This window comes from Telopea speciosissima, chromosome 8 (genome assembly GCF_018873765.1).
Source record: "Telopea speciosissima isolate NSW1024214 ecotype Mountain lineage chromosome 8, Tspe_v1, whole genome shotgun sequence".
NCBI lineage: Eukaryota > Viridiplantae > Streptophyta > Magnoliopsida > Proteales > Proteaceae > Telopea > Telopea speciosissima.
This window is the reverse complement of record NC_057923.1, coordinates 1,279,013-1,302,536: the sequence shown is the minus strand read 5'-3', so window position 1 is coordinate 1,302,536 and position 23,524 is coordinate 1,279,013. Positions and strand designations below refer to the sequence as shown.

The following is a 23,524-nucleotide window of genomic DNA, read 5'->3' as shown; positions in this document are numbered from 1 at the left end:
CCGGGAATGTGTTACATCCGTGCCCAAAACATGTCTAATTTGAATTTATTCGTAGGTACTACTCCAGCAACTCTCAGTTCTATCAGTGTGTAGGCTGCAAATGTTGAGTATCCACGTAGGATTGTTGTCAAGGTATCGAAGAGATACTTGGATCGTGGTATATGGGTGACTATCGGTATCCTCCAAGCCTGTGAAGATGGAAATCCGAATCCGCCGCTGGGTATCCAATCAAAGGTAACCATTCTTGTCAATTATACCTTTGAATACATGGTAGTGCATTGACTTGAAACCTTGCACAACCCCCCCCCCACAAGTACCCTTGAGAGTGGGGGAAAGCACTGCTGGATTTCAGCTGGAACAGGGCTGGAATTGGCCAACCGGCCAATCACCACAAGCTGATCCAGATCTGCCGGTTGGTCTTGCTGTCCAGAATCGGACTACTGGCTGTGGGAGCCCCATGGCCCGTAATAAACCCTCTCCCTCATGTCCCATCATGTTGTGCTATCCTCGTACGACTACACATCCAATGTGGAGTCAAGGTGGTGGGCCCAAGTGGTCCAATTGGGAAAATAATCAACTTGACTGATTAAAGTCACACAGGCAAACGGGCCCTACCGGCCTAAGGGTATAAATAAGGAGTTGTGAGTTTAAGAACTCATTTCTCATCAAAACACCAGTCGTGGGAGGGAGAGAAGAAAGAAGAAAGGGAAAGGAAGAACAAGAAGAAGAAGGGAGGAGGAAGAGGAGGCTCGGACCCGCGGTGTTTGTTGTCTCTGCTCCATCTCAGGTAGGAGAATCTACTCTTTGTTCCTCTTTCCATTCCTATTGTTCTATACCTAGAACTAGGGTTTTTAGCCAGGCTTCACTTGGGACTCAGTGTTGTGCTTGGAAGCCAACTTGAGTGTGGTTGAATGAGGACACATGATCCCCTTGCACACTCTCAATCCCCGTTAGAAGTCAGTTCCATCGAGGTTTGGGCAAAAATGGCCAAAACCTAACTTTAGGGTTTCGATCGGAGATTTGATAGTACCTCCGGTTTCAACTGGTGAAACCCGATGCCAATAGGCTTAAATCGTAGGTGGACCAATCCCCTACAATCTCTATGGAACAGAAATGGTCCCGGCGCGACGTTGAACGAAGCCTAACTGGAAAACCCATTCTCAGACAGGCTACCGGTAGAAGTCCAGACCAGCCAGTTGGTAAATTTTGGGATCTGAAGCTTCTGCTTCAAGTACCAGTTGATCATATCGGCTAATCAATGGATCAACCGCCTACTTCTACCGCCTAGTTCCCAGAGTTGAATTTGACTCTATCTTTTTGGGAATTTTTCGGGCGTCCCTCAACACTTAGTCTAACTTAATGTACACCTAATTAGGTCAAAGACAAGTGGAACGGTGAGGCGTATCGGGGATTCTATCAAGCTTTGATTTTGGGATTGAATCACCTAATCACTTGATTAGGTGAGTGGGTTGGATTAACTTTGTTTTAAGGAGTGTTTTGAAGCTTGTATAATTGTATGTTGCACTCGATGCTTGCCTAGCTATTGTATACTTAAAACTCACTAAGTATGTTTTAAATTACGTATACTATGATGGATGTGTGCGTTATGTGGAAATGGGATCTGGGAGCCAAGGGGAATGTCGGGCCCGTGATCGCCTTAGCTATGAGAATTTGCTTGGCGCATTTCATTCTTAAACTGGATGCGTGCGTAACCTTCACTACATATGCTTTAAAACTGCAAATTGATAGAATATTGTGTTGTGTGAAAATGGGATCCGGTGAGGCCGAGGTGGTTTCGGTACCGTGATCGCCTTACTAATTACTGTCATGTTGCATTGAGGAATCATGCATGGTGTGTGATTGTGAACCGGACTTGATGTACGAGTCATCCTAGTGGTATGGGATACTAGGGATTCATTTATCACGTTTGGTTTGTCTTCGCTTGAACCAGTCGGATCTCTGATCATTCGTAGTAGTATGGGATGCCCTGGATGTCTGTACATCAAATTGGTTTGCCCGGAATAAGTACGCGTGGCCCATGTATGATCCCGATACTCATATTTATTTCACATCCATATTGCATTAGATCTAAGCTTGGAAATGGGTTGTAATGTGGACGTGGTCCATCCTGTATTCGTCATACTAACTATATTTACTTTCCTTAACTGTTGTACTAGAAATATATGATGCATTAGGCTTGGAAATGGGTTGCGGTGAGGCCGATGGTAATTCCGATATTGTATTCGCCATACTCGTTGCACAGGTATATGTATATTAGAGGAGACAGGAGGATGGTGTGACTGATGGTGATTCCGGTACTATGATCTCAGCTTTTGACATATATGTACGCGTGCATTTCGTATATATACTAACATGCTTGAAGATACGGGAGGACGGTGTGGCCGAGGGCAATGCCAGTACCGTGATCTCGGCCGCATGTATATATGTATGTATACAAATTATCATATAGTTAGGCATGCTAGCTAGAATAATTGAACTTATACATGCATCACTATTGTTGTGCATCAGAGATTATGTGTGTATGCTTATGTGTTCCAATTCTGCTCATTAGGCTCAATGGAGCTCATCCCTCGTGGAAACCTCTTTTTAGATGTTGATGCAGGTTGTGCGGTGTCGATAAGCAGAGATGCAACTGCCCCGTGACGAATTGTGCTAGAGACTGGTAGACCCCAGAACCCGGTGTGCATGAAGTCGGTGGTGCTTATGTTGGTTGTGCTTATGATATATTGTAATCGAGGATGTGGTGTCCTCCATTTTGTTTTCTGATAGGTGTATACTACTTGATGTAATTATTATTATTATTTACATTGTGGATAACTGTCGGGTTACGAATAAATCTGAAATATTTAATATTTATCACATTTAGTTTCCCCAATTATGAGAATAAGAATTATTATATTTTAGTCTTCCGCCATCTTTAATTATTATTATTCTCTTAAGTGTGACTGTGGCCTTAAGATACTATGTCAGAGATCCTGGCAGGTTGTGTAGGATGATGGTAAGCATCCTAGTCGCATTCCCAGTGCTTTTGGGAGCGGGGTGTGACAGAATGTGGCCTATGCTAGCACTCCCATGTGTCTATCTCTTCCTCAAAACAGGGGGGCAGAGGTGTCTTCATTTGGGGAGGAGAGAGATAGACTCACTCCTGGACGAAGTTCTTTTTCCCATATATAATATACCTAATGATTTAAGTATCAGTATCAAGTATCGTATCAGAGCCGTGATTTTAAGAGACATCGTATCGTAACAGAGAGAAGCAAGATACGCATGAAAATGATCAAGAAATGCAAAGATGTGCTTATGATACAAATAAAACATAGTTTTGAAGCATAAAACACCATATTATAAAAAAGGGGTGTATCCAAGGTTTAAAGTATCGGTATCGGGTATCGTATCGTTTGGGCGATTTTAAGAGACGTATCGTATCGGAGATACGTATTGATCGGTGCAGTAACGCATGAAAATGATCAAAATATATATGGAAATACATTTTTTGACACAAAAAACAATATAAACAAGCAATATACGTCATATATCATGCATATATCCTATGAATTGTGAATAATGTATAGCCAGACAATTGCGGCACTTCTAAATTGTTATAAAAGATGAGATTTCTTACATGCAAAGTCACTCTATTGCCATGAAGAATATCGGGGCGGATCAAACTCATGACTGTAAGGGTCTTCAAGAATAAAAGCAACTAGGATGATTGTCTGATGCAGGTTCATCATGATATTGGCTTATTTCTTTAGAAATAGGCCTAGGGTTGGGTTATATACATGTTGGGCCTTTGTTCCCAAGGGTTTTCTATGTATTAGGCCACTTTAATGAGCCTAAACTAGGGGTACATAGGTTGCTTACGGGATTAGCCCAATACTTAGTTTATTTTTATGTTTTCTAATTGAACCGGTTCAAATTGGTTGCATCCAATTGGTTCAATTTAAGTAATCATGTGACTTGGTTAAGTGGTCATGTGATGTAAGTTGGGCTGGATTAAGACTCTATAAGTCCAGCCATGTTTTGAGTCTATTTCCTTTAGCATTTTAGTTTCCTAGTCAATTTAAATTACCTAATAGGTTAGGGATAGGATTAGGCCATTCCTTTTTAGTGTCTAAGTCTATTTTTGAGTCTTCTATATAAGTTTGTAAGGGAAGCCAGCATTGTACACGAATTTGATTAATGAAAAAAGCTTTTGCTTGTTGGCTGCCATTGTTGCTGCTCCTGTGCTCCTTGTGAGTGTGCATCCTTGTGGTTCTATCAAGGTGGAAAGGGACTGGTGGAATCCAGTTGACTCCTTATGCCGTGACGGTTGGGAGGATCTTCTTCAAATTCGAAGGTGGCTTTATCCTTCACAACTATCGAAGCTTGCTGCTAGTGGAATCTCCAGTAAGTTTGACGCCAAAATTCTTCTTCTAATCCTCTAGTCCTTTCCCCTAATTAACCCCCTTTATTTTTTGTTTGAATCCCACAAACCCTAACTCCATTAAAGCCCAAAACCTGCAACTCAATTCTGTCCAGAATTGCAGAATTTCAAAACTCATCCAAACCCTAACCTTTTTATACCATATTGACCCCCTAGACCTGCCCATTAATAACCTATAAACCCCTTTCCCAATATCCAACCCAAACCCTAGGAATTGACCTAAATCCTAGTGCTGTCCATTCGAACCAGCAGCCCCTTTTGTTATTTGATCCGGTTGTTTGGCTCCTAGTAGGTCTCCTACCTATCTAGGACTACATTAATTGGTATCAAAGCTATGGCGGAGGGAAGCTCCAACCAAGCCTCGAAAGACCCACCTCCATTCGTTTTTAAGACCCGAGTTTGTCTACCCAATGGGAGCACAACCATATTAATTGTTGATGAGAGGCAACGTAACAACATTATTTTACAATCCGTGGTGGATATGTTGTCCCAATCAGGAGAGATTTGCATCATGCCTACAGGTAAAGTCTGTGTTGAATTTGGGTGTTCTTTATACCATGATGATGCTTGGTGTCAGCCGGTACCACATTCAAAGAGTTTTATTGCAATAGGTGGTGATTGGTTGGACGAGCGACAAGGTTGGATTGAACCTGAAAACAACTCATGTGTCCTACCTGATCGACACCGTCTATACCATTTATTTACTCTAAAAGGGTTACAACCAAAGGTGACCACATCGACTGTACAGCCACAGGGACTGCCGAACATGTCAACTCAAACGCAAGTGGCATCGACTGTGTTTGAAGTTTCACCAATGGCAGATGCACCAACAGAAGATCCTACTGAAGTGATCTATGTTGAAGAAACCAATATAGATAAGGCTGAACCAGTAGAAGATGAAAAGCTTATTGATATGCTGCTCTTGAAGAGGTAGAGCTTGTGTCTCATGCATTAGATGAGAAGGTTGCTAACACTGAAGGCTCTATGGACGAGACATTGACATTCTTTCTGATTCACAGGCGAACACATAGAGTTTGTTATGCCACCATGGTTCTTCAAGAGAAAGCTCCATGCATTGAAGACTTTATCCCCAATGTTCCCGCCTCATCGAATTTTGTTTGGGGATGGTCAAAGTTGCTGATCACATGTTGATTCCCCCTCATCACTGCAAAATTTGAGGACAAATTTTTTCAAGTTGGGGACAGTTGATGCAGGTTCATCATAGATATTGGCTTATTTCTTTAGAAATAGGCCTAGGGTTGGGTTATATACATGTTGGGCATTTGTTCCCAAGGGTTTTCTATGTATTAGGCCACTTTAATGAGCCTAAACTAGAGGTACATAGGTTGCATACGGGATTAGCCCAATACTTAGTTTATTTTTATGTTTTCTAATTGAACCGGTTCAAATTGGTTGCAACCAATTGGTTCAATTTAAGTGATCATGTGACTTGGTTAAGTGGTCATGTGACAACTTAAGTGGTCATGTGATGTAAGTTGGACTGGATTAGGACTCTATAAATCCAGCCATGTTTTGAGTCTATTTCCTTTAATATTTTAGTTTCCTAGCCAATTTAAATTACCTAATAGGTTAGGGATAGGATTAGGCCATTCCTTTTTAGTGTCTAAGTCTATTTTTGAGTCTTCTATATAAGTTTGTAAGGGAGGCCAACATTGTACACGAATTTGATTAATGAAAAAAGCTTTTGCTTGTTGGCTGCCATTGTTGCTGCTCCTGTGCTCCTTGTGAGTGTGCATCCTTGTGGTTCTATCAAGGTGGAAAGGGACTGGTGGAATCCTGTTGATTCCTTACGCCGTGACGGCTGGGAGGATCTTCTTCAAATTCGAAGGTGGCTTTATCCTTTACAACTGTCGAAGCTTGCTGCCAGTGGAATCTCCAGTAAGTTTGATGCCAAAATTCTTCTTCTAATCCTCTAATCCTTTCCCCCAATTGATCCCCTTTATTTTTTGTTTGAATCCCATAAACCCTAACTCCATTAAAGCCCAAAACCTGCAACTCAATTCTGTCCAGAATTGCAGAACTTCAAAACTCATCCAAACCCTAACCTTTTTATACCATATTGACCCCCTAGACCTGCCCATTAATACCCTATAAACCCCTTTCCCAATATCCAACCCAAACCCTAGGAATTGACCTAAATCCTAGTGTTGTCCATTCGAACCAGCAGCCCCTTTTGTTATTTGATCCGGTTGTTTGGCTCCTAATAGGTCTCCTACCTATCTACGACTACATTATTGTCACACCCCGACACCACCCCCTAGGAGGATTCGTGGGTTAACCCGAATACCCGATGTATTCGAGGACCTCTAGGATTACAAAGCTGTATTTACAAGTCACAAGCTAAACACAATGATAAAGCAAAGAACATGTCTCGAATCAAAGTGCACGAAATGTAAGTGTTTACCAGATAATTTACAAGTTATTTACATTGTCACAAAACACCCAAACTACCAGAAGGTTCGATGCCCATCCGTCGGGCCAGAACAAGGTACTAAAACTCGGGTCTCGGGACCAACTCGACTCTTAGAAAAACCGAGACGAGTCGAGATCTCGCCAAGTTGGTTCATTTTTTTTTTTTTCAACTTGAAGCTTGAACTTTGGGTCAACCCGAGATCTGGATCCGAGATATGTCGAGTTTTGTCCAATTAGGTAAGGTATTTAAGTAGTAGGTGGGTTAAAATAATGGTTCGAAACCGAGATCCAACCGAGATCCGAGATCTCGCCGAGATATTGCACTTTTCAGTTTCGGATGCCATCTCGACTCGGTATTACAAAAAACCGAGAATCTCGACGAGATCTCGCGAGATTTCGGACTATGGGCCAGAAAACTACCAAACTATACAATATATACAGTGGACCACGTCCACCAAAAAGACTATATACATCAAAAGATAAACAAGCTCCTCGTCATCAATCCCTACTCTCCAGGGAAACCGTGATCGTCTATGTCAGAGGGATCACACCCCTCTGAGTCCAAACCAACATGATCACTATAACCATCAGCCTCCACCTCGAAATAATCCTCCACGCTGCCATCACATCTATCTGCAGGATCATCTAAAAAGAAAAACATTCCACAGGGGTGAGCTCCACCGAGCCCAGCAAGTAAAGGAAAGACCACACACAAGCATTCGCACATACAAAACAAAAATCCTAAATGCATGGATTGATTTTAAACCTAATTTCACCTAACAATCAATGCCTAAGTCCCTAAGTAGGTACTACACCAACAACTCGGGAAAACAGACTTGGGTCCGTCAACTCAACCCAAGCCGTAACCTCAATTGTTGCATGGAGCCCACACCGGTCGTAATCCCGAGATCCCCCCGTAGGTAGACTCCGATAATCATAGCCTGGACCCCACCCCGGCGTTCCACACACTCCTCAGCGACAGGGAGCTATGATCACCCAGCACCTGGACCCCTGCTGGTAAGGGTTGTAGTACCAAGGAATGCCGTCCCTAACCATGTGCAGTCTAAATGGCATAGGACGAGGTGTACAGTGCTCCCACATCCCATACTACGACGCACCATACCTCTCGTTTCCAAGCCGTCTACGGCATCTATTCTAACATACAATTTACACCTTTAAACATATTTCACGATTTCATCAAAATTCCACAATTTCATAATCACAAGCTATGAATGAAATAATTAATAAGACAGGTTCTAACAAGGATAATTTCACACATATGCACATCCCTAATAATTAATTTAAAACGCTAAACACTCCAAAATAAAATCAAGGCCTATCCCCACTCACCTTGCTTTAGTTGATTTTGCACTGCCGGGTTAGTTCATGAGTCGTTTGCCGGTAAGTTCAATGATCCAAGAGTTAGGTCCTAATATTTATAAACCAAACATATATGTTAGGCGGTATCCTAATGTTTCTGGAGTTTCAATATATGTTAGGTTAATATAAAACAGGTCTGGAGCTAAGAGAACACCTGACAGCAACACTGGTCTGTGTCTCTGGTTTACCAGTGACTTCCACCAGAGACAAACAGCAAACAGAAAATTGACTCGAGAGTTAGGTTTCTAAAAGTTATCAACTAAATATGCATACTAGATGATATTCTAATGATACTGAAATCCCAAGATAAGTTAGGGTCGATTCGGAATAGATTTAGAGTTAAGAAACACCTTTCAGTAACTCTGGTCTATGTCTCTGGTTGACCAGTAGCTTCCACCAGAGACAACCATAAACGAAAAATAAAAAGAAAAACTGAGTTTTAATGGAGGTTTTGGGTTGGCTTTCCCCAATTCACATCAGGGATGATTTCTACATATAAGATTGAGTTCTTGTGACTCAAAATAGGCTAGGGAGGTGGGCAATTTGGGGAATTGGGGTTAAGATAATGACCATGGTTCAGATATACAAGAAATATTCAGAGTTATTTTTACATGAACTTCACCAATTGGAAACTAACTTATACAGCATGGATTAGACTCAGCAAGGTGCTATTTGATGGTAGCACAGTCAATCAATGACCTAAATGAAAACTTCCTAATAAAGTCTAGCATAAATGGGAATAACTTGACTGAATTTAACAGCCATCTAAGTAAACCCATATCCATGAGACTGGGGCTTAGGTTTCCCCAAATTAGGGATGAACCTAGCTCAGGAATCAGGGTAAGGAATGAAATTAAAGAAGAATTCATGGAAGAGATGTGATGGGGGATAAACCTTTTACCAAAACCGAATATCAGTCCTCGGTCTTCTTCTTCTCTTCTTCTTCTTTCAATTTCACTTGGTTTCTTTCGTTCAATTTCAAAGAGAGGTGAATAGTGGAGATGTTTCATTTTATATAAATTGTATTAGTCGGTCTCTGAAACCTTATCTCTATTAATTAAAAATGAAATATTTACCCTTTTTGTGTACGAGGGTTAGTTAAACGAGTCCCACATACCAACGTTGTTGGAGAGACACTCCCAGAAGCTAAATGGGACGCGGCAGCAAAATCCCCGACTCGAGCTACCAGGTCCCACACTCCCGAGATAGGAATCTGCAGTAACAATACTCTGGTTGATATGTGTGGTTGACCAAAAGATCCTCCAAAGGTGTTTTATGTGCTGTCCAAGTGTCGAAACGCCCCGAGTTTGGTGGTTTCGCGTACAAATACATTTATAACAATGTTTTCATGCCCTACACCTAAAAATATGGTTAAAGTCGCTTACCCAAAATTGTACATTTGTTTGTGAACTTTACAATAGCACGGGGGAGGTATGCGTCGTTTTATCGGCAGGTGACGTATTGATGCAAGAATTCCATCTTCCGTGTCTACTCGCTCAAACACCCAATCCACGTTCCACAGGGTACACGGGGCTACAACTTCGGGTTCCGGGCCTACAATCGGACTCGGGTTAGGATTCGGGTCAAATAAGCCAAACTGTAACAATGATGTTGTGTACTGACCGAACTTAAACACAATACTGACCCTTAAGGAAGCCATTTTCAATTTTGGGTGAAAAATGGTGGATTTGAGTTCAAATCTTTGCAAATGTATACAAAACATGCATCTAATAGTTAGTTGAACCTATTCTCCTTGAATCAGAGCAAAAAAAAAAAAAAAAAACTAAGATGCAAGATTTGAAGCAAAAGATCAAGTTTTTTGAAAAAAACTTACCTTTTCCCTTTCAAGTGTTGAGTATGTCTTGTATTCCAAGGATTCGAGTGCGATGTGGATCCGACCCGACCCGACATATTTTATGGCACGACCCGAAGGGAGAACAAGTTGAGATTTAGTTCGTGACACGGAGGGATGCCCCCGAAAAAAATTTGAGGTGTTTTGATTCGTGTTTGGTGTAAAATATGAAAAAATGCATGTGTATCGATACGTATCAATATGTATCGACCGATACATACCGATACATTTAAAAAAATAATACAAAATTGAAAATAGTACGTATCAGCTGTATCAATACGTATCGACATATATCGGTTGATACATATCGATACAGTCGATACATTATTTTTTTTTTTAAATAGATACGTATCGGTATGTACCGTATCGACACCGACTGATATCGAGACGTATCGGCCAATACGGTATGATACGCACCGACACTTTAAACACTGGGCGTATCCAGTGCACAAGGCTCCCACCGTTGCGGGATCTAGGGAGGGTCATAATGTACGCAGCCTTAACCCCCGCTTTGCAGAGAGGTTGCTTCCAATAATATACTATATTATGCAAGGCTTGGGAAAATGAATCTCTGTGCCATGAGGATATGTGAAGAAACACATGGATTTTTGGGCTGCCAAATTTCAAAATCATCATGGCAGCCAATTTTGCCGAATGTGCTTCACCATCAAATGTATATACTGGTTTTGATATTTCCAATCTACTTTTATTGTTCAATGTGTCACCTAGATCTCTTCACTAGGTTAACCCTCCTATTTTAGCTATGAGAAGAGACAATGTGGCTGATCAAAAACATCCACTGGAAGGGGACCCTCCAGATTGGCCATGTGTTTAGCTGCTCTGTCCATGGGCATGGCCACTAATACTAGAAATTGAAATTTCAAAATTTAATCCAAAATGTTAAGAAATGAAGGATTCACTTTTCCACATGATGTAGTGCTTCAGGAATCAGGACGGACAGCTACCACGTAAGGATATGTGATATGCAGAGCCCATCTGGGCTGTCAACTGAGCTGCCACTAAAGATTCCTGTATCGCCTAGGTCACATCAAGAAGCGAGAACATTTATGGTCTACCAGAAAAACCTCCAAGGCCATCAGGTTAGACTGATCACATTTTTGTGAGATCAATATTTCTAGTGCTTAAAGTGCACAATGCATGCTCTACCTAAGGTATTTTGTGCTGCCAAAGGTTGGTTGCCCTCAGTCGACATCTAATACGGTGTTCTCTGAAACCTTATTAAGGAAATTTTTGTACAAATCAATAGTTTAAGTTGGAAGTAATTTTCAATGATGGAGCCCAAATAACTAGGACCTTGGGGTGGGGCTTTGGATAAGAAAAATAGCAGCAATTCAGATTGATTTTTTTTTTTTTTAAATGATCCTAAAGAACAAACCAAGAGTCAACGGGAGTAGATTATACAGGTTCGATTCTCAATATTCACATTGAATTAAGCAACTTTCCGGCTCATTGTTGTCTCCTGGGGCCTCACTACATCCATTTTGCGTCCTAACTAGCCCCCTGCCCTTGGGCTTGTATTTTTCCTCTTTTTCTTCGTAATTAAATTTTTATTCATCCAAAAAAAAAAAAAAAAAACAACTTTCGGGGCTTTCAACAAGAAAACTTTACATGTTTCCAGGTATATATCTTACGCATAGTTCACCATGAAGAGGAATTGAGGAAATACACCATTTTTTTTTCACAGATTAACTGAGATTCAAGCAATATCCATGAAAATTTTGGTTAGTGTAGTAGGAAGAAAGCCTTTCATACCTGAAACCTGCTCAAGAGTCCAACCTTGATGTAAGGACACCTGAAAAAGCGCTCAGAAATGACATCAAAATGTTGTTTCGCTAAAACAATAGTTGGAGCTAGAACCATAGCTTGCTTCCCTGTTGAGACAACACAAAAAATGGCACGTAGGGCAACTTCTGTTTTACCAAAGCCAACATCTCCACATATCAGTCTGTCCATTGGAGTTCCCCTCTCAGTCAAATCCTTTTCAACATCAATGAAAGCCTGAAATAACATTGCACCACTGTAACAAGGAGGTGAAGATACAGTAATTGAAAAGAGAAAACTTTGAGCTAAATTCACTATTGTAACATAATTAAGAGTTGAAAGAACCTATAAAAATCAAGTAGAAAATACAACATTCAAACTCCAGTTCGTATTACCTAAGATGGTATGGGACTACATTTGTGCACATCATCTCAAGATCAGGATTTCTGAGGATATCAATGTAAATGTATGGTACAACCACAAGCAGTACAAAAATAAAGTGTGTTGAATCTAACGAGAAAGAAACAACCAACAGAACCTAGAGATGCTTTCAGTAAAAGGGGATAAACTTTTACCTGTTTCTGATCAGGAGTGGGCTCATAAGGAAATTGAGCAACAAAATCAGCCATGCCAGTACTCTTTGGGTATGGCGTCCTCTTTTGTTTCAGTCTATGTAAATATAGCTCCATCAAGTCAACAACCATTTTCTGGATGGCAATCTTCCCTTTTATCCTTCTCCTCTCCCAGGCGCTGGTATCACTTAATTTGCTCAATGTCCTTGGCTTTTTTGTTTCATTTGGACTGGAAAGAAGAAGAAATATGACAAGGTAGTTAAGCCATGTGAAAACAGAACTTTTTATGTGCATACATATCAATGTCAAATAAATGAGTAGGAATTAGGCACGTATATTAAAAGTATATAAAGAGTCAAGACAACACCTACACGTTTAAACTCAACCTGACAAACCCTTGACTGACCATTAGGAGTCAGCTATATAGATCCTATTCCACCATTTTACACTATCCAAGGCCATAACTTCTGTCAAATCTATAGTTACCTGAAGAAGAAAAAAAAGGTCATCAACCATGTAGACCAAACAACTCAGCTGCCCAGGCACAGATGAAGAACCCCCTAACACCTTTGTGGTCCCCAGGATGAGAATAACTTCCAGGTAGGCATTCTTCTTCGAGATGCCAAATCAAAATCAGAAAAAGGAAACTGCATTATTCACTTTTAGATTCAAAAACTGATTCAGCAACAACTAAATATAGCTCTCTCTAATCTTCTAGACCAAGACATGCCACAGATCTTCACTTGGTCCTAGAATAGTAAGGACATTTAGTATATACGCTATCCAGCTACAGGCCTGATGTTAAAACAATGGTCCCGGTGAAAAACCCAATTTGAAGTGCAACTTTAGCCCCAGTTTGGGCTCAACTGGTGTCCAATTTCAGAGTTCAATTGATTTTCAAATCGAGGGTCAAGGAGGCTAGAACAATGATGTACAACGGAAACCTATCCAAGCAAATATCTTAACACCATACGGAATTTTAGATAAGCCATAGCACCAATCCTATGAAGATTCTATGATATGACCCTATCAACTTACACCCTCCTCTGGTTCATATGGCGACAACTAGGACTTGATTCATCTTCATATCTGACTAGTTCTTAGTTCTACAGCGCCACATAAAGCTCTAAAACTGCCAGAAAACATGTATCCTTCTGCATCTTTTTCTTGTGTATTGCTTGTATCCTGAAAATCAGTCTAGAAAATCCATAAACATTTTTGCTCAGTCATGTAAGATATTTCCAATATCATATTAGGCTTAATTAATTATACCCTAGCTATTAGTGTGGGTCCATGGGCTTAAAACCCGGTTTGGGACTACTTTAAGGTTAATGGGGATATACTAGTCTTTTCCATTGTGGGTGGATTGGATTAGGGTTTGTATTTATTATAAATACATGGTTAGGGTCCCTACAGTCACTTGATCTCATTCTCTGTTCTTCCCACCAAGAATGTGAGGGGTGTGTGAGGCAAGGAGACTGGAGAAGATCCTAATCAAGGTTTCAAGGCGAGGGATGGCGACACAAAAGGGGGTTATTCTTCTCCAACATACACGGGTGCAAGGTACATATTGTTTCCTGTTCTTTTTATTCAATCATGTTATAGTTTACTGTATGGAGATGGATTGGAGTTTCACAAAATTCAAAGATTTTCTAACAAGTCAATCTCTCACTCCTTCGCAATAACCTCTATAATTCATGAACGACAATCATTTCCATTCTAATAAACTAGTGAAAGTCGTGAATTGCGCAAATGTATTTTACACTATTAAAAATAATCTACTGACAACAGGGACTCGACATTAACCTTAATTGCAGAGGGAATTGAAAAAACTACGAACAGAAAATGTAGAATTCCAAAAGAATAGGATGGATACACCTACAGATTATATCGATATAGGAGACGTGATGCTTGCTTAACAGGAAGCTTCGCCATTCCATCCGCATAGTCTATAAAGACATACTCAATGGGCTCCGTGGAATCCTTGGAAACATCATACTTAATACCAACAAATCGTCCAACTCCCACTTTCTTGTGAACAACATAATCTCCCGGACGAAGTGTGTAAGGATCGACCTTGTAACTAAACCCCTCTGGGTTCCCTTCTCCATCCCCCTTCAATTTCTTCAGTCCCCTCTGCTGTTGCTCCTTCACTAATTGAATATATTTCTCCGCTTCCTGCGAATCCATGACAGTTCTCGAAGAATCTCTGTTTCCGATATCACGACGAATCCTCTCATTCAGAATAGATAAGGCGTCCGGCTCGGGTTCGAGCTTTTCTTTCCACTTCGTTGCTTGCGCAGCTCGCGATTCTGAAATACCTTCTGTATAAACATTAGTGGTTAGAGATAATCGTCTCTTCCCGTTCTGGCACAGGCACTTGGCCGTGAAAAATGGCAGCGCACCAGTACACGAGATAAGTTCCAAAGAGCGTGAAAAATTAGCCACGTATTCTGATGCAAATATCGAGCCAGCAGAAGCAATAGCAGGCGCCATTGACGAACCTCAATGAACTCGAGATGATGTAAGAACTAACTGAATTCCATTTCTCTATTCGGAGTTCCAACAGTAGAGAAGCATGAATTTTTTTCCTTTCTTTCCCCCCTTTTCTGGTAGTCTATCAGAGAAGTTTAAGAAGATATTTCCCGGAAAAAATACAAATTTGAGGTGGGCAGAGCAGGACTGCCAGGCGCCAGATAGAAAGATATTCCGCGGGAATGATAACGTTTCCCTTTTGGCTCACTTTCACCATGACGGTAGTAGGTGTTCTGCTAGTGTCCGTTTGATAACAGTCTAGGAAACGCGTTTTGCGTTTTGCGTTTTGCGTTTTGCGTGTTGCTGTTCCTTTTTACTGTTTCTTTTTTTTTTATGAGACATTTTTACTGTTTCTTAAAACATAAATTAAAATTAGAAAAATATCACGTACCTTCCCTAAGGTATGACTTATGTACATTTTCACCCGTGAGGTTTGAAAAATCCCACGTACCTCCCCTATTTACCAAACTAAGTAACAAAAACACCCACTCCGTTAATTGTAGACGTTAAATGTTATAATTTTTATTTAAGTGACCAAATTGCCCTCATCTTCTTCCCCAAATCGTTTAGGGTTTCAAACCCTTCAATCCTAAACATGAAAGCAGGAGCTGATTTGGGCAATTAAGGAATTTGACGAAGGATCCGAATGAGGCAGAGAACCGTGATAGTGGTTCCAACCTCTATGCCACAACCCTCCTTTCACCCCTTTTTTTTTTAAAAAAATCTGCAACTTGCTACCCACTATGTGGCAGTGGCCAAAACAGGAATTGTGAAAAACCCTATCGCAGGTCTTCGGCCACCATTAATCCGGGAACGTGTACAGTTACCAACATCTCAGGCCAAGGTTTTAATCACCGGACAAAAGGCTATCACTCTGTCGCTGCAGCTCCAACATGTTGCGCACTAACAGTACCCTCGACAATTCCAACCCCAGATCTCAAAGGCCTAGAATTCTGTTTAGCGTATTCGTAAAGATTTGATACGCATATCAAGGTATTAATAGTAGGAATCTTGATAAACCCCAGATGTTTCAAATGTCGATTCTCCGATTCGATCTACACAAAAACATAAAAGGATGCAGTAGTCAGTAATTGAATCAATTTCAATTGGAGAAATGAACTACGAAAAAAAAAGAGAAATTATCAACGCCACCTCTTGACGTGTGCCTATATTTTAAAGCACACCCACTAACTACCATAATATCAACTGCCTCCGCTATTTTACCAAACTAATTACACACAGAACCCCTACCATTAGTTAAGAGTTGTTAAGTGATGATGTCAGCAGCTTAATATTTTTTAAAAGACAATTCTACCCTTCTGAGTGGGTGAAGTACCACCCTTTCAATTAAAACACCCACAAACCCTTATTCTTCCTCACACTCAGCTGACGATCTTGGGAGAGAGAGAAGATCATCTTCATTCTCTCCCTCCTTCACACCAAGAAATCTTAGGATCGCTGTGTTTTTTTCTGGTCGATGCTATAGTTCTTAGGACCATTACCGAAAAAAATGATATGGTTCTTAGACTGGAATCAGCAGTGACCCGATTCCGTTAAAACCTTTATACCGTAGTACTGTACTGATTGAAGTTGGAGGCGCTAGGGTGTCATCGATGGAGGGTTTTAGGGATAACTCTTGCCGGCTGCTCATTCTAGAGCTTCATCTTCAGCGTCCAAACTCCAAAGTGAGAATCAATGATGCTTGGTTTGCTCTTCATAAGACTTTCTCATCTGAGAGGTACTGGAGATTTATTGCCTAATCTCTATCTCCTTCGAATTTCATCTTTCAAATTCAATTCAAATGCCACAAACTAACCATCTTTCACAGTAGATTACCTCGTGAGCTCATGTGGCTCCCCAGAATCAGCTCTCAAAGCCTCAAAATTTATTGCTCTCAAGACTACCACCAAAGCAGACTTTGTTCTTGCCCTCTTCAGAAACTACGGATTCTCACAACCCGAAATCGCGAATTTCCAACTATCCACCAGTTCTTAGGGCTGATCCAGACAAAATCCTAAATCCCAAAATCAAATTGCTATGTACGATTGAGATTTCAGGCTCAAACCTTGCAAAGATCCTCTCCAGATACGTTAACTTCTTGTCGGTAAGTTTAGAGAAAGAACTCTTTCCTTCCTTGGATTTCCTCAAGAGTTTCGTAAACATCGATGCAAAGATTGCTTCGACTCCGAGTCCTTTGAGGTGGAGCAGCCGTCTTCCTGAAATAATGGGACCCAACATTGAAATCTGTCGAAATCTGTACCGAAGTCCAGCATTTCGAAACTGATATTCCTGCAACCTCGGCTACTGACTTGGAAAGCTGAACGGTTTAAGCAAATTGTTGTTGGAGTTGAGCAGTTGGGTTTGAATCCTAAGACTTCAATCTTCGTCCATGGCGTTCGCACATTTGCACGCTCAAAGAAGCCTTTATGGGAAGCAAAATTTGCGGTTTTTCGGAGTTTTGGATGGTCGGAGGATGTTATTCTTAAACTTTTTCAGAAACAACCTTGTATTTTCTCTATTTCAGAGAAGGTGATGAGGGAGCAATTGGGTTTCTTCATGAACAAAATTAATTAGACGATTGATGATCTATTGAAGTGCCCTGTCACGTTATTGTGTAGCATGGAGAAGAGAATTCTGTCGATGACTCGTAGCGAATTTCATTGAAGAAGACCCTGTCGGTAATCACGAATGCCATAAAATGGCCAGGGGAACCACTGCGATCTGAGCAAATATGGCGGTGATGGTGAGTGGCTCTGTCCTGTACCAGAAGAACTGGTTCAGGAACGACACGAGCACACATGACAGTATGACACGATACCCAGCACCCACATTTTAGTGTAAAAGGTATTTTGGTCAAAAGAATTTCAGAGGTTAACATCGTTAAAAAATGGATAACGGTTGATATTATGGTAGTTAGTGGATGTGCTTTAAAATATAGGCAAACGTCAAGGGGGTGGCCCTGATAATTTTCAAAAAAATAAAGATCACCAACCGTTTCCGAAGCAATGTTCTTCAGAACTTCACCTAAGTTGTCCCTTCAAATCGCTTACGAGTTACGGAAGAAATCTCAAGAACACATCAGAGTAGGTTAGTTTATAAAGGAAGTCGGGACATGGTTGATCTAGTGGCATCACCGTTACTGTCCACTTTCACGGGGATCTAATGTCGGCATCGCAGTTGTCGGAGCATGGCAACCCTTCGCCAATAACATCCAGGCCGTCGGTCCTCTGGTTTGGCCACCGCTAAAGGCGCCAGTGGGGTTTTGAAACTCTAAAATGGGTTTAAGGTTTTATGTTTTGGGGAAACAATTTGGGGAAGAAGATGAGGGCAATTTGGCCATTTAAATCAAAATTCTAACGTTTAACGTCTACAATTAACAAAGTGGGTGTTTTTGTTACTTAGTTTGGAAAGCAGGGGAGGTACGTGGAATTTCCCAAACCTCACAGATGAAAGTGTACATAAGTCATACCTCAGGGGCGGTACGTGATATTTTCCCATTAAAATTTATGGACCAAAGAATGGGTTTGACGAAACAAGTATGACTTGTTTTTTATGTTTTTTTAAACAATTTGAAGCAAACTCGTGCCCGATAAAATAAAAGGGTGGGGGGAATAGTCGTTCCTGATAAAAAACCTCAAGCGTCGTCGATTCTCCTCCAACCTCAAGCTCCATCGTCTTCTCGACTGTCCTCCAACCTCAAGCTCCAACACTATATCGACTCGAGGACTCTCCTCCCACCTCAAGCTCCATCGCTCGAGAGCTCCTACCGCCTGGAACCATTTTCTAGGGGTGTCAATTGGTCCAGTTCTGGGCTATCGGTCCGGATCCTTAGCAGTTCTAGCTCTAAAGTGTCAAGACCCTAATCGGACCAATAAGCTTACCGGATCCAAATCTGAGACCCATGACCGTTAACTAATGGGTGGTTTGGTTCTTAATCAGTTCCACACATTATTGAGTCCAAAACAAGGATAATGAAAGTTCTCTAGGAAAATGGGAGCTTCTCCATACATAGATATAACCGTGTAGAGCCTAAAATAAAGACATTGATGCATATAGACGAGGAGACAGTTTTAAAAGTTCATGATTTCCATTTCAAACTCAACTCGTATAGTGATGAATTAAAGAGCAACAAAAGAGCGCCACTTAAACGTCCCAAGCAATGTAGAACTATTAATAAATTAGGGTTTAAAGCCTTTTAAGGTTTCAGGTTTCTAATTTCCCATTCAATTTGTTTACATATCGTTCGGTTCCGACGGTTCCAGTGCTACCAGGTCCTTAATGGGCTATCGGTTCTGGAACCGTTTGGGAGACCTGAACCAATAGTATATCACTAGGACCAGATCCGTCCCAACAAGCTATTGGGTGGTTTGGTTCTGGTTCCTGTTGGTCCAGATCGGTTCTGGTTTCCGGTTCTTGTCCTAAATTGACACCCGAAACAAGTTTATCAAGCGCTTTGAACACCCCAAAACTGTTTATCAGCACAGAAACAAAAAAAGTAGTTTATGTAAATTCTCAGCACAAAAACAACAGAAAACGTTATCAATTTTGAAATCATAACCAAACCATTTATTAAACAGTTTCACGTTTTGGTTTAAACGGTTTGATTCGCTTTCGGTAAATGGTTTTTGTTTGATTTTGACACGTTTATGTACATCTAAGAGTGTCAAAACGGTGTCTTTAAGTCAAACAATCCAATTCGATTTATACTATTTAATTAGATAATCTCACTTTTGAAACTATAAACAAACCATTTATTAAACAGTTTCATAATTTTCAGTTTAAATGGTTCGTTTCAGTAAACAGTTTCGGTTTGATTTTGACACCCTTTTTACAGTTGTACTCGATGGCTGAACCTCACATGGTGAGAGTTATCAACTATTGCATTTCTGGTTGGATCCGTTGGGCTTGGGCTTGGGGCTCTAAGGGCAGCCCCAGCTCGCCCCGATTTATGTATTACATAACCTGTGCCCAGTTTGTAGGGAGATGTATGTTAACATAAAATTAAAATGGAAACTTTATAATTATTTACCAGTATAATTCTGATACAATTTTAAATTTAGTTATTTAATCTTGTTTTACTTTAAAATTCAAGTTTTTATTTTTTGGTCCAGGACGAAGAAAAATTTTATTAAAAGAAATCGGCAACAGAGAAACTCTGGCCGGCTGGAAGATTTACAAGGATAGGAGGTGGGTTAGACCACCAAAAACGAGACAAATCAAACCTAAAAGCCCCCATAGTAAGGAAATGAGCCCCTTTAATACAGTATCGGGAAACATGCAAAAAAGACATAAAGGAAAAAGTATTACAAAGAACTAAAATATCTTCAACTACTAACTGTGATGCCCAATCCAAAGTGGCTGACGACCTCTAAAGCGCAAGGACAACCAGGAGGCAACTAGAACAAATCTGCAACTGAGGTAGCTGAAGACTGCTGGCAAGAGTAACAGCGTCGCGAATGGCTAAAGCCTCTAACATAGAAGCCGAACATCCAAAAGATGACCTGCAACGAGCTACCATAAAGACTCCTGAAGAATCGAACAGAACAATCCCACACCCGCCTTTAGAAGAACTGGCAGACCATGCACCGTCAGTAATAGCACAAGCACAATGCAAAGGCACACTCAAGGGAGGGCATGGATCAGCCAAGTGTACAATCGATAGCGAGTGAGAAGATCTAAGTCCAACAATGCTTTCCTCCAAGAACAAATAAAAAACAGATATTAGAGTGTGAGGATTAGGCTGAATAAAAGAAACAACAAATCTATTCCTGCTTTTCCAGATTTCCCAACAAAGGGATGTCCAATGTAAAGCAAAATCATTCGGGTTTGGATAATGCTGGCCTATTGTGTTTAAAAATGCAATCCAATCTTTAAAGGTTGAACCATTAAACAGATTGGTATCAATTAGAAGAAGAGAGAACCGCCAACAAGTGGAAGTAAATGGGCAAAGTACTAAGGAGTGGACTATAGACTCCTCAATATTATTACAAAAAGGGGTTTGAGCCAAAGATCTCCTAAAGAGGAGATCATTAACAGCCAAAGCATTAGAACATGCTCGCCAAAGAAATAGTTTTATCTTGGATAAGAGCTTCAGGCTCCATAACCAATTCCAAAAAGGGTCGAAGGACGAGGAGGGAGTGCTAACGTGATTGTGAAATATAGTATGATAAGCTGATTTGACTGAAAAAACGCCCACTCTTAGAATAGGTCCAAATCCAACTGTCTTCTATATCCGAAATAGGCAAATGGATACGCCTAATGGCCATTCCTTCATTAGCTGAGAAGAGATTAGAAAGGATAGAGGAATTCCATTCTTTAAGAGGCTGATGAAGAAGGCTGGAGACCAAATTGTATCCAGGGTTTGGAAGACAACTAGTAATATGCCCTCCAGGGAGAAAAGGGATCCATGAGTCCTTAAAAGTTCTAGTCGTACACCCATTACCAATACGCCTTCTTAAACCAAGAAGGAAGGATTCCCTTCCTTTAAGAATGCTACGCTAACCCCAAGAGCAATTTTGTCGACCCTTCGCTTCAAGAAAAGAAGAGGATGGAAAATACTTTCCTTTGAGAACACGGACCCAAAGCGCATCACTATGATGCAAGATAAGCCACCCTTGGCGAGCTAACAGAGCTAGATTAAACGACCCCAACTCTCTAAAGCCCAAACCACCCAACGATTTATGGGAACAAAGAACATCCCATTTTTTTCAAAAAACCCCCTTCCCATTCCTATCCTTCCACCAGAACCGTCTGATAAGGCTATTGATATTATCATTGATAGAGGTAGGGAAAGAGAACATGGACATAGCACAAGTGGGCATGCTAGTGGCAACAGGTTTAATGAGAATCTCTTTGCCTGCCAGAGATAGAAGGGATTCCTTCCAACCCGAGAGCTTAGCTTGTATCCTATCCGTAATGCTAGAGAAAAGCAATCTCTTGGAGCACCCAAAATCAATTAGGAGTCCCAAATATTTCCCATGGTTATGAACAATAGGAAAACCATAAGCTTGAGATATGGCTTATTTGATTTGAGAAGGGACACCTGGACTAAAAAATATGCTAGATTTACGAACATTAATAGTCTGGCATGAAACAAAACAGTAATCGGTAAGTAATGACAAAAGGGTTTTACTCTCATCAAGGCTAGCTTTTGAAAATAACATGCAGTCATCTGCAAAGAGAAGATGGCTAACACGGGACCGGCTCTACTTGTCTTTATACCTTGAATGTAATTATTTAACCCTACTTTCAACAGATAAGAGGATAAAGCTTCTTAACACAAGATAAAAAGGTACAGGCTAAGAGGGCATCCTTGGCGAAGCCCACGATAGGGAACAACTTTCCTTATGACAGATCCATTTACTTTAATATGATAAGAAGCAGTGGAAACACACTGTATTATCCAGTTAATCCACTTGCCCTCAAAACCAATTTTACCTAATAAAAGTTCTAAAAAAGTCCACTCAACTTTGTCATAAGCTTTACAAAGGTCAAGTTTAATAGCCATAAAACCAGACTTAGCTTTGGAACTACGCATTTGGTGCAAGATTTCATGAGCAACATAAACATTATCAGAAATAGCCCTTGAAGGGATGAAAGCGCTTTGATATGGGCTAATTAGGGAATTTAGAATTGGTTTAAGCCGATTGACAAGACACTTCGCAATGATTTTGTAGAAGACAGAACAAAGGCTGATCGGTCTAAAGTGGGTGATGTTCTCAGGATGCTTCTGCTTTGGAATCAAGACAATTGTTGTACGATTAAAATGTTTTAGCATGTGTCCAGTTTCAAAAAACCATTGTACAACAGCAATAACATCACCACCTACAATATTCCAATGAGCCTGATAAAATTTGGCAGGTGAGCCGTCAAGGCCAGGGGCTTTGAAAGCCCCTATCTGGAAAATTGCGCATTAATTTCTTCTGCAGAAAAGGGGCGGCAAAGTGCCATGTTTTGGGTATTTGAGACATGAGGGGGGACACAATCTAGAAATCCATCAATACCAACCAGGGTTGATGTTGAGTAGGAATCAGAAAAGTAATCCACAATATGCTCGAAAAGCTTAATATCATCACATATCCAAGCTCCAGTAGAATCGCGGAGCCTAGATATATGATTATATTGCGTTCTATAAGCAGTGGACGTGTGAAAAAATGAGGTATTCCTATCCTTGGCCTAAAGCCATTTAATCCTAGAGCGTTGAGCCCAGTATTTCTCTTCTTGAACTAAAAACTCTTCTAAGCGCTTGCAACATTGTTGCTCTTCAGCTTGTAAGTTAGAACGAGAGACATAATTTCGGATCTTTGCAAGCTCAGAGCTTATTTTATCCATTTCAACCAAACTATTTTGAAACTGGATCTTACTCCAACGCCTGAGCCTAAATTGACACTCTAACAACTTCTTGGATAAGAGGAAGGAAGGGGAGCCTTGAAAGTGGGAGACCCAAGAACTATAAATCACATTTGGAAGGTCTGGATGACCTTCCCATTTAGCTTCATAGGAAAAGCATTTACCTTTTTTCTT

The 23,524-nt window shown here is 40.7% G+C and overlaps 1 protein-coding gene across 2 annotated transcripts in view; it reads right to left on the bottom strand.

The window, feature by feature from the left end:
- The window catches only part of LOC122671041 (ATP-dependent DNA helicase At3g02060, chloroplastic), a 50,435-nt gene extending 35,447 nt beyond the window's left edge, over positions 1-14,988 (bottom strand). For both annotated transcript variants that reach the window (XM_043868132.1, XM_043868133.1), the window contains exons 1-3: positions 14,349-14,988; positions 12,470-12,695; positions 11,886-12,131 (exon numbers count right to left, since the gene is read on the bottom strand). In XM_043868132.1, the coding sequence (XP_043724067.1) occupies positions 11,886-12,131; positions 12,470-12,695; positions 14,349-14,962 (1,086 nt within the window). In that variant the 5' untranslated portion in view covers positions 14,963-14,988. The remainder of the gene's footprint in view (positions 1-11,885; positions 12,132-12,469; positions 12,696-14,348) is intronic.
- Between the last annotated feature and the right edge of the window lie 8,536 nt (positions 14,989-23,524).